The following is a 12,414-nucleotide window of genomic DNA, read 5'->3' as shown; positions in this document are numbered from 1 at the left end:
AGCGCAGAGCCTTCTTTTCAAACCCGCCAGATGATCAGAGTTGGCGCGTCAGGAGGCGCTACCATCCGCCCGCCTGCGCTGCTATTCATCTCAGACGCCATCGACTCGTAGCTTCACCTGGAAGCTTTTGAGCTCAGCCTTCTGCTGCTCACTGCAGGGTTCTGCTGCTGAGGTTAAAAGCTTTGCTCAAGGGCACGTTTTTTCAAGTTAGCAGCGTTTTTATGCCTCTAGTTACTGCTGCTCTGCCTGATTTGACTTTTGTGCTGCTGAAGTCTTCTCCAGTTTGGGGGTCTGTGGGTAACCGGACAAGCCCCCATTCACGGTTTCCCTTCGTTTACGGCTGCAGCTGATGGATCCCACCTCATGGCGAGGCGTAGGCGCCGCCAGGACTCGCCTGCTGCTTCCAGATGGCTGCGTCCTCCTCTACAACCAGAAGGGGGGCCTCGTAAAATGCCAGAGCGCCCGCTTTCTGTATCTGAGCTCACGGAAAACTCCCAACGGTCATGACCTTTACCTTCCACTCACCTCAGACACAGTTCTCTGGTAAAAATCACACTTAGCTTAACACTCGCCGAAAAATTCAAGCCGGAATATTAGCAGATTACAGATTTGTTTTTTTTTTTAAATATAGTATAGTGTAGGAGAAATACCTTTTGTTATTTATTCCTCTGAAATGTAGAATAATGTTGGATTTTGTGAGAAACTTTATTTCGGTTAAGTTAAACAAACAAACTTAAAAACATCAACATAAACATTGACACTGATCAATGTCAACATAAACATTGAAAATAATAATAATAATAATAATAATAAATAAACATAACATAAACATTGAACAAAATTAACCGAAAAAGGTGTTGGGTGAAGCCAAGGCTTATTTCCCCAACCCTGAATACAAACATTACATCTACCTACAAACTGTTAGAACCTTAAATCAGAAAAGAAAAAAGATGAAAAAACCAAAAACCAAAAACAAAACAAACACTTCTCAAAATGACCTCACAACCACCAAAGTCTCTCAGTCCAGAAGGTATTTTTGAAACATTTTAACTTTATACATTTTCTTAAAGTGCAGTATGGATTTTGCATTTTTCAGTTCGTCTGATAATAAATTCCACATGTTGACCCCCTGAACAAAAACACTATTTCTTAATGCGTTAGTTCTGACCACTTTCTTTTTAAACATATCTTTACCTCGAAAATCATAATTATCAACTTTTATTTCGAACAAACTCAGTATTTTGGCAGGTACACATTGTTTTTTAACTTTCAGTCAATAAACTAAAAAAAACTGGCGCTATTGTCAGCGCAAGTTAACAAACCTTCAAAATAAAGTGTTGGGGAAGATTCCCATTTTCAAAGTAAAACTATTGAGTGTTTTTATTTTATTTTTTGTAGTTGAAAAAATGCCACTTAAGTTCTGTTTACTGATAAGAGTTCTGGAGAAAAAAGGAATTTGCTTCAACCCTTAAACACCAGAGCTTACATTCTTTTAACTACGATAACTCTCCAACCGATGACGCAGAGTCTGCAGCAGAGAGAAGCCGCTTCTCATGGCGGTTTTGCACCGACGTGAAACGTTTTGGAATGAAGGTGTTGTAGGACTTTGAGGATGAGGGAACTGTGGAGAACATTTTCAGGATTTGTTGTTAAATGACCCAAAACAGCAAACGTCCGTTCAAACGAAGCGAAAAACTTCTGAAAATGTCGAAAATACACAATTTACATTATTTCCTTAAAAACACAATTATGCGAATAAACACAAACCAACTGACGCATTCAGGAACACGGCGGTGGATGTGATCAATACTTTGATTGACAGCAGATACATTCAGATTTCTGCTACGGCTCTAGCGCTCTTCATCATCGATCAAAGGAGACGTCGGCGTCTTCTTCAGGCCGTGGAGCGGCGAGCTCCTTAAATGTGGAAGGGGCTACGGATGAAACCATAGTGGGAAATGGTGGTTGGTGGTTTTCCAGAGGAGCTGTGGATCCAACACTCCCACATGACACGCTCAACCTTTGATACGCTGTGGGACCTCTGGTGGCGCCCGCCGTGCAGCGACCAAGGCCGCCAGTTCCTACCAAGAGGCGCATCGCCATCCGGTTGTTGGTCACGTGACTCATTTCATTCTTGAAAAGTGTTTCCATTGCAGTTTGCAAAATAACGCCTCAAATATCACCTCCTCCAAGTGCAAAAACTGGCATAACTTGCGATATATGAACAAATAGCTAAACCACTAAATACATCATTTCTGTTTCACTGCAGTGTGATTGAAATAAGAGTCAATATAACTTCAATTATACTCTAAATGACCCTCGTCTACATAGGAGGTGAACATCTAACATACTAGAGCTCAATCTGATTGGTCCAATGCATAAAGGGATGTTTTTGATTCACTAAATACTTCAAGCTGCCGTAAGATTGTTTTAGCACATCAAAGTAACCATCTATTGCCATTTTCGCGATATTGCACATCTTGATATCGCGATGACACTAAATTTACGATTTAATGTGCCTGTTTTCTATATATGCGTTTGTTTTTTTCCAAATATGGTCATGCTTTCATTTGGCAAATGTATTATCGCAAATCCAATTGGTGCACATTCTTGTTTAACGGAAACACAGCTAGAGATGGTTGTTTATGTTCCTGCTAAACTTAAACAGACGGTTGATGGGACAAAGAACTAGTTTAAAGTGACAAACCCCATTTCTTTCTATCTACATCCTTGTGTTTTTATCAGTTTTGTTGAGTATAAATGATGGTGATATAACGCATATGGTTTTAATTTTAATTTTTAATCCATAGCCCGACTCTTGGCCGTTTCTGTTCCTGCCTGGATTGAGGGATTTCACCAACAACCTTTGATGTAAACTGTCAGCCACTTAAAGAGGTTTCAGTTAACTAAAGGGAACTAAAGCGACTATTCATTTTGGATGTAGTTTGACTCTTTGAGTTAAACTTAGATGTAAATGATTTTTTACTGAAAAACCTTCAGACTTTCTTACATTTTTACAACAACAAAAATACTAAATCTAAAGATTTAGAGATTTGACTTTTCTGTTAAATTTTCTATTTTAATTTTAGTTTTTAATTTCAAGCTTTCATATATTTGGTCTTTAAATCACACAACAGCTCTGCTTTTCCAAATATGTGCAAACAAGCGGGACAGAAACGCCTGGTACATGTGGGGATCCCTTTCAAAATAAAAGACCCCAGTTTGGTGGCACTAAAAGAACCTCAGCGTTATTTAAACCTCTGTCCTCCGTCTCTGTTTTTGTCCACTTCTCACTGTAACATCACTCAAGTGATGGGATGGAAACAGTATTTGCTAAAAATTCTTCCATAATATTTGGCAAACTTGTGGGTATTCGACAAAAATAATCAACCACAAATAGAAAACTGTTTGATGGTAAATGGAAAACAGTTTTTTTTTATTGCTTTAGAGTCTTTTTATTTGTTTTTCTTGATATTTGTTTAAAGTTTAATGATTAAATGTGTGATTCAGGAAGGTTGTATTTTATTTTGAAGGTATAGTACTTCCTGTGTCTGTGGTTATGCTGAATGGACTTCTGTTTCTCTTCCAGCCATCGGTGAGCCGGTAAGGCTGGAGTGGTTCAACCCCCAGGGCGAACGCATCGTGGCGTCCAAGCGCATGATGCTCCACACGGAGCCGTCACGGTCCAAGCTGGTCATCTACAACGCCATCATCGAGGACGCGGGCATCTACCGCTGCCAGGCCACAGAGGCCAGCGGGCTCACGGCCGAGGCCTCAGTGGTGTTGGAGATTTACCGTAAGCTTTGCCTGAAAAACACGGTTCTACCTACAGATTTAGGGGGAATCGAAGTCTCTCGTTAGCGTCTGACCGGCCGCGAGAACCGCCGCCTCCATCTGTGAGTTCACGCCCCTGAAGCGCACGTGACCCTTTGACTTTCCCTCAGTCTGGGTGAGTGTGTGTTCGTTCCACTCATCCAGACTGTTGAAGGATAATGACGGCCGCGCTCCCATCCTGCCACGGTTAATGAGCAGACTGGCACCGAGCTAACCCGCCTCACTGACCCGGGCCATCTTCTGGGTAAAGACTAATGTCTGGAGGCGCGGCGCTCAGAGAGAGTCCCATCACTGTTGGATCTGACAGCTAGCACTAAATTAACTGCTATTTGCCCCGACAACGTGTCCTTGAGCAAGACACTCCGCTTACTTCACCACCTCCATCCTGCAATAAGTGAAACCAGCAAGAAAGAAAAAAAAAAACCCGTGATTTTAGCATTTTTAAAATCAGAAATTATTCGACTATTTCCCCTTTTGAATCAGAAACCTTTAGATCGACACTAAATTCCAAAAGTATTCATTCCTCTACCGACACATGTTAAGAAACAACAGTTTTCATAAATAGAAAATGAATCAGTAAGCAGTATTTTACAGTCCCAGTGTGACAAAATGCCTTCAGAACACTGCCTCCAGTGGTCGTTTGAGGATCTGCAGGATTTGGTTTGCAGCAAAATTTAAAAAACAATCTTAAATTTATCGTATCAAAATAAAGGGGGAAAAATACAACAGTACTTTAAAATAACAGTTCTTTAAAAAAAAAACAGTACTTTGAATTTCCAGCATGAAAAGCAATGATTTATTCGAGTTTATAAGTTTGTAAGCAAGTTATTACAGTATAATCTCAAATTTAAGGTTTTACAAGAAACACACACACCTAAGCAGACACACTAAGACACACAGGAGGCCTTCTTTGCTGCAAAACCTCTTTTTTTTATCCTTCCACTGTCTTTAAACAGAGTCATCTTGGCCTCAGTTACACCTGCCCCCCTCCATCCCTTCATTCATTGCACACATAACCAGCTTTCGTAAACCATTGTTACCATGACGACCACTGCCGCTCTCTGCAGTGTGGGTTACATGAGCAGCATAGAGATGGCAATCTTCCTCAAGCAGCAGGAAGACAGACATGCAGGTAGAGGTGATGGAGATGGAACCATCGCATCTTTGCTGTAAATAATTAGTATTCATTTCATTTCAGTTTAATTTCAGATTTTAAAAAGGAATGTCAACGTGGAGTACTGGTGCAGATTCTGCATATTATCTTGCTAGACCTGCAGCTCACTCGTGTTACAGTACTTCATCTTCAGGGAGTACATCTGACATCCACTGAACAAATACCAGCATAATCTCAGAGTTAACCTCTCCGGGGCTCCTGGAGTCTTAAATGTCCAAGTCGGTCTTTGCCGGTTTTCTTAGCGGTTTTTAAATGTTAATTAGTATCTTTACAGACCCTTGTTAGGTCACTGAGAGCATGTAACAACCATTTCACAGACTCACTGAAAAGGTACTACAAGCCCGAAAAGCCCGAAACCAGTCCCCTTCCACTCGGGTCAACGTAGACTATAGCTAGTGTGAGACGGCGGTCGGCTACGGCAGGTAGACACGGTGCTATCGGGTTCACAGAAACAAAGGCTTCATTTCCACTGAGCTGTGGATCTGTTATTTTGAGCATTTCTATTATAAAATGGACCCATCAAACTAGAGCTGTGACGGTGTGGGATTTTTGATCACCACAGTGATGAAGCAGCAGGAGTCGCGGTGTCGGGACACTTAACCCCCCCCCCCCAACACAAAGTCCTTGGGGGTGCGCGTTCATGTTTGATGTTACAGGGAAGAAGAACGGTAATGAAAGAAGTTTTCCCGCAGAAAAATGGTGAATGATTCTTTGTTGGCCCGCTCTGGAGGGTCTGAGGGTCCGAACGAGGAAGTGAACGAAGTGAAGTGAAGATCCGTCCTCCTTAGGGGATCTCCCCTGCGTCTTTCCGACCACGGTCAGGAAGAGAAAAGTCAGCGCAGGAAAGGTTCAATACTTCCTTGTCCAAATTCATCAGCTGTGTCTTGTCATCTGCCTCAAAGCCAAAGTGTGCCCAAATAGCCAACACAGTATTTGGTTTAGACACTAAATTCGTGGCCATTTTTCTCGAGCGCCGCTAACGGTTATGTTGCCAGTACCATATGTAGCTACCAGTATGCATACCTGCAATTAAAATATAACTAACTCCAACTATTTGAATTACGCTATTGTCTTTTATGCCTGTGTTTGTGTGTATTTAATTTGACATTATCTTTAAACAATACAAGTACTGAAACATGGCAAGCAGTTAATTAAAATCAGACACACACAAAAAGTCCCCTATAATATGTAGAATGGACTGTCCCTTCCTTGCGCAGGAGGATGCAGGCTTTTCCCCCAGAGGCCCTGGAAGTTTGAACACAGAATAAGTAAATTATTAGCAAAGATGAATGTGTTTATTATATTTCAAATCAAACAGGACCGATCCGCCCCCGTTGGTTGTAGGTCCATAGAAAAAATTGGAACGGAACGATTAGGGCGAAGCTACTGTTGCCCCACAATGAAACTCGTTGAATGGCGGAAGGTCGTTACAAGAAAAGAAAGCGCCACGTCTTTACCACCCACAATCTTCTCTCAAACAACATTAAATACTTTGTGTAAACAAAGAACCAAAAGCGTCAATAGCGTCAATAGCTCCGCTTTTGCTGTAGTCGTATGACTGTTATGCAAAGCTACACAATCGGTCTACACCCCGCATGCGCCGTGACGGTACCATTTGCGTGGAAATGCTCACCTGAGCCAATATCGTGCTGAACCAATACAAAATAAACGTTTGCGGTTGGTTGTGTGACACAACGGCGGTACAATGGACAACACGGATGGGAATCCCCTAATATGGGAATGTTAGGAATAGTCCCCATTAAAATTTAACCCAAACACCACACAGATAAGTCAGAGTCCTCAACATCATGTTGCAGAGCTGAAAACAGCACCAAAAAACCCCTACATACTTTTCCATTAAGGTCAGATTTCTGAAGGAATCAGAGCCCATTACATCCACGCATGACGCCCCGGCCTTCCTCGCCATTGTGCCGGAGAGAGACCCGTGGAAATTGGCTCATGTGAGACGCAGGAGGTTAGTGTGTATCTGCGACAAGCCGGCACAAACTGCAGCGCCGACTCTGTTCTCAATTTGCTGGTGTCAAGTGTGCGGCAGAGTGTTACCCCAGAGACGCCGTTTCCCTCAGCGACTCTCTGGTAGAGAGCGAGCGGCGGAGCGGGGAATGGATACCAACCGAACAAACAGCTGACAGCAGAAGTATTAAAAGCTCAGGGAGTGGGAATTTCAGAAATAACAAGAACACAAACAATCGTTTGAACTACAATAAAGCTACAGAGAGATGGAGAAAACCATGCAAGGACATCCCAGCGCCATGTGGACTCTGCTATGCCCGGCACGTTTCCATGACGACGGGGCTGAAAGCTTGTTTTGGGGGGGCAAATCCGTCAAGGTTTGATGTTAAGGTGGTTATAGCGGAGTTTGGCGTAGCCGGTGTTGGCACACGTCAAAGGATGTGATGGAGAACGGGAGGTGGCGTGCTGCCTCTTTAGGAGGGCCAATCTGAAACCGGCGTCCAGTAAATAAATAAAGATGTAGGTCGGGGGGGGGGGGGGGGTCGGGTCGCCCCGCGTGAAACCAGCGGTTGAACTGCAGAGGAATCAAAAGCTTCCTGTCATAATTGTGCAGGAGGAAGAAAGACTGTGGAATAATTCTGCTCATTTATTCTTGCTGAGTTCATAAATGCGGCAGGTTCTTTCATCACGCTGGTGTCCGTCCTGCAATACAGCCTGAAAATTAGCCGGAGTTTGTTTGAGTTTGTGAGTTTTCCTCACCAAAAAATCCGCCTCTCAAAAGGGTTCGACAGTACAAAGCTCGGGGAAAAAGGAGCGGTTGACTGAATATTTGCCGTTTGAAACAACTGAGCATAAATATTACAGAATTAGTTGTTTTTCTGCTTATTTATGAGAGTAAATGTAGAATATTTAGAATGATGGTGGAGCTGTAGTCTAAAGTTATGGCTAATGTCTAAAGCTCTGGGAAAACTATCCCAATTACGCTCTATGCTGATGTGTTCATGTTGTGCATATACCTATAAATATGTATGTGTGTGAATGTATCGAGATGAGTATGTACTTGTCTATAGCTGTGTTTATTTATTTGCCTTCAATATCTTTCATTTCTAGGGTTAGGGTGCTGTGGCTCTAATCTCAATTATTTTTCATTAAATAAACAATAATGGCTTTAATTCTGTTATTTTGTATGTAACCTACATGTTTTTATGATGTAGTTTTTGCAATGATATGGTGTCACCTCTAACCTCCTTTAAATATCTTAGAACTGAACTCTTTTATATAATTTCAACTATTCGAGGATTCTCTATAAATTCTTTCTACATGTTTTGGTAATTCTGATATTTAAGTGAAACTTGATCCATTTTCATCCAATAAATACAAATAAATATTTATTAAAATTCCAGTTGCCAGTTGGCTCCATTAATGCTGATTCCTTTATGAAAGTCAAACAATCAAGTGAATTCACGAACAAGAGGAACGTCTGGTTACCACACAGGTGACACCTTTCTGTCATGTTTAAGATTCTTCAACCAGCGCTTAGCAGCCAGTGTGTAGCGTTACCAGATAGTTGCGTTACCAGACAGTGTGTTGCGTTACCAGACAGTGTGTTGTGTTACCAGACAGTGTGTTGCGTTACCAGACAGTGTGTTGCGTTACCAGACAGTGTGTTGCGTTACCAGACAGTGTGTTGCGTTACCAGACAGTGTGTTGCGTTACCAGACAGTGTGTTGCGTTACCAGACAGTGTGTTGTGTTACCAGATAGTGTGTTGCATTACCAGACAGTGTGTTGCGTTACCAGACAGTGTGTTGCGTTACCAGACAGTGTGTTGCGTTACCAGACAGTGTGTCGCGTTACCAGACAGTGTGTTGTGTTACCAGATAGTGTGTTGCATTACCAGACAGTGTGTTGCGTTACCAGACAGTGTGTTGCGTCACCAGACAGTGTTGCGTTACCAGACAGTGTGTTGCGTTACCAGACAGTGTGTTGTGTTACCAGACAGTGTGTTGTGTTACCAGACAGTGTGTTGCATTACCAGACAGTGTGTTGCGTTACCAGACAGTGTGTTGCGTTACCAGACAGTGTGTTGCGTCACCAGACAGTGTTGCGTTACCAGACAGTGTGTTGCGTTACCAGACAGTGTGTTGTGTTACCAGACAGTGTGTTGTGTTACCAGACAGTGTGTTGCATTACCAGACAGTGTGTTGCGTTACCAGACAGTGTGTTGCATTACCAGACAGTGTGTTGCGTTACCAGACAGTGTGTTGCGTTACCAGACAGTGTGTTGCGTTACCAGACAGTGTGTTGCGTCACCAGACAGTGTGTTGCGTTACCAGACAGTGTGTTGTGTTACCAGACAGTGTGTTGCATTACCAGACAGTGTGTTGCGTTACCAGACAGTGTGTTGTGTTACCAGATAGTGTGTTGCATTACCAGACAGTGTGTTGCGTTACCAGACAGTGTGTTGCGTTACCAGACAGTGTGTTGCGTTACCAGACAGTGTGTTGTGTTACCAGATAGTGTGTTGCATTACCAGACAGTGTGTTGCGTTACCAGACAGTGTGTTGCGTTACCAGACAGTGTGTTGCGTTACCAGACAGTGTGTTGCGTTACCAAACAGTGTGTTGTGTTACCAGACAGTGTGTTGCGTTACCAGACAGTGTGTTGTGTTACCAGACAGTGTGTTGCGTTACCAGACAGTGTGTTGCGTTACCAGACAGTGTGATGTGTTTCCAGACAGTGTGTTGCATTACCAGACAGTGTGTTGCGTTACCAGACAGTGTGTTGTGTTACCAGATAGTGTGTTGCATTACCAGACAGTGTGTTGCGTTACCAGACAGTGTGTTGCGTTACCAGATAGTGTGTTGTTGCAGAAACAACAAAGTCTGCCAGAACGTTCAACACAAAGCCTTTTCCAATAGAAAAACAAAGTACACAGCAGTTATTTGTTCTTCTGTGCTGAATCTTTGTGTTTTGATGCACCTCACAACACAGGAGCTTATCATGAGGATTGTGTTGTCTTTGTTTTTCAGACGTTTTGTTGATTTTCAGTTGAGGTTTGAAAAACGTCCAATCAGCTATCCAGTGATTTTGTCCAGTCTGCAAACTGCTTTTAGAATGTAACAGCTCCTCTGAATGATGCAGGTTTTTTAAAGGGTCTTTTTCCCGCCTTAACGCCTTTCTCAAAGCTTCGATGGTTTACAGTAGACGCTCAGCAGTTCCTCCTGCTTTTCTCTTTGATCTTCAAATGCCCACAAACTGCCTGACGGAGAAGCAGCGAGTGAAAAGCGTTTAAACCTCCGTTCTGTTTGATGCCACAGAGAGGCTGACTTTCCGGGACGTCGAGTCGCCGCAGGAGTTTCGCCACGGCGACACGGCGGAGGTGGTGTGCGATGTCATCAGTTCCCCTGTGCCAGTGGTGGTGTGGTACCGCCAGGACCGAGAAATCACAGACCAATACCACAGTAAGTGAACGCACCGTCTTCAGGTTTTGCTGCTGTGCTGATAAGGAGAACTGGATGTTTTGGGTTGGACTTTGACCTTTACCCAGCATCCATCTGTGGGAACCTGTGATCTGCGGCGCCGCACTGGGCTGCTAGCAGCAGGTCACAGCCGACTCCAAAGTCAACCAACCTTTCAGTGGGAATTTGCTGCCTGTCGCCTCCAGCTCTTATTCTGAAATATCAGTGCAGTTGTCTTGCTGCTTCTGTCATTTTTCAGGAACGTTATGAACATCCTTTTTTTTGCATAAACTTCATAAAAAGTCGACTAATGTGACCCAATTTCAAGCTTTAAACCTTTAACAACCAGAGCCGTCCCCGGCGACACATAATGAGGTGTTGGTACAGTCCTGCATTGCAACAAAACGTCACTTTTTGCTGATTTACGTTACGATACTTTATGTCGGCAGGTGTGCCTGAAAACAGAAATCCATGGTCGCACTGGCAAACAAAGCAGCCCACCGCTCCACGAGGGGATTGGTCAAATCCCAAGAACAAAATGTACACACCCAGGTGTGTGACACCTGATGAGCCTTTGACTTATGAGCCTAAAGTCAGACGAGCCAGCGTTGAAAGGTGCTTGTCACGGCCTTCAAGACATCCAGACGTCACGGTGAAATGCTAGAGAACGTGGGATCCTTCACAGCATTCTGTTGTGTAGCAGCAAGGAAAAGATCAACACACAACATGATGCATTTTAGTCTCATACTTCCATGAATGTATTAAAAGCAGAAACAATCTCAGAGGAAAACATTCTTTTCCATGAAAGCAGTTGTGGTTTATTGGCGGAGGTTGGCTCCAGGGCTGGACTTCTCATGTGCCAGTATCACAGTTCTCTGGGAAGCATTTTTTTCCTGCTTTTGTTAGGATTCACCGTAAGACAAAAACCTATGAATAGAAACCCCATCAGCTCTGGAGGAGGCACCTAATTTGGACAGAAACCACGCTAACAAGCCATCGAGAGGATGGATTATAGAGCGGCTGGATGGTGGCATTGGAAAACGCTGCCTCCCCTGAGACGAGAAGACAAACCAGCCTCTCAGGAAGAGAGAGAAAAACAGGCCCGACAAATGGCTGTTTTTATACTCGCCATCAAATGCTCCCAACAAGAATTCCACTTTTATTGTCGATCACCTTCCATTCCCTGTGTGCACGGGTGTTTTATACCATTTATGGAGTTCTCTCTGGTAATCTCACTCTTTTCAGCTTTAATAGTATTGAATATCTGGAGGATAGTCGACTTAATTTGCAGAGAAAAGACAGGGAGGCACTCAGAGGAGAGATACTCCATGTTCCTGCATGAGGCTCATTTTATCGGCCCTGCTCCTTGATTTACAGCGTCTCTGCACGGCTTCCTCTCCGTCCTTTCAGAACAAACGCGTGGCTGTGCACTGATTAGACTAGAGTCGCCCTGAATCCTGGAATCCTTCTCGTTTGGTCATTGAAATTCAGACGTGGAGCGTGCAAGCAGAGATTCTCCTTTGCTTCTTTAATCACCTCCCTGTAACTTCAGAGATGCAGGCCTCAACCTGAGAGCCAATACAGTCAGTAGGTCTCTGTTCTCCATGTGGAGTACAGCTATAACGGGTGTCACAGCCAACTGTGTTCTGCGTCCTGATTGGTTGTAGACCATTGTCAGTCAGTCTACCCAATGCTGTCTCTGCAGTACAGGTTGCATTCAGTTCCCAAACATACATAGATCTAGGATGTGCAGGAATGCAGCAACGTGACATTGTTGATTCTGATCTCCTGTTCTAAATACACGTATAAATGAAGGGGATTAAATACATATCAGATTCATTTTCATTGATTCAATAAAAAAGACAAACAGATTCAGACATAATACATGGGACGGTTAGAATTTGACCTGTGAATCGGATGGCAGCCTAAGTAACGATCTAAAGCCCTAATGTGGAGGTTCCCGCCGTTTTCC

At 43.4% G+C, this 12,414-nt stretch overlaps 1 protein-coding gene across 3 annotated transcripts in view; it reads left to right on the top strand.

Annotated features, from left to right (window-relative positions):
- The window catches only part of ncam2 (neural cell adhesion molecule 2), a 264,286-nt gene that overhangs the window by 167,804 nt on the left and 84,068 nt on the right, over positions 1–12,414 (top strand). For all 3 annotated transcript variants that reach the window (XM_023948900.1, XM_023948896.1, XM_023948891.1), the window contains exons 3-4: positions 3,590–3,796; positions 10,302–10,445. In XM_023948900.1, the coding sequence (XP_023804668.1) occupies positions 3,590–3,796; positions 10,302–10,445 (351 nt within the window). The remainder of the gene's footprint in view (positions 1–3,589; positions 3,797–10,301; positions 10,446–12,414) is intronic.

The sequence above is a fragment of the Oryzias latipes genome, chromosome 2 (genome assembly GCF_002234675.1).
Source record: "Oryzias latipes chromosome 2, ASM223467v1".
NCBI lineage: Eukaryota > Metazoa > Chordata > Actinopteri > Beloniformes > Adrianichthyidae > Oryzias > Oryzias latipes.
Note: the sequence above shows the minus strand (reverse complement) of the source record. Positions and strands in the feature narration are given on the sequence as shown.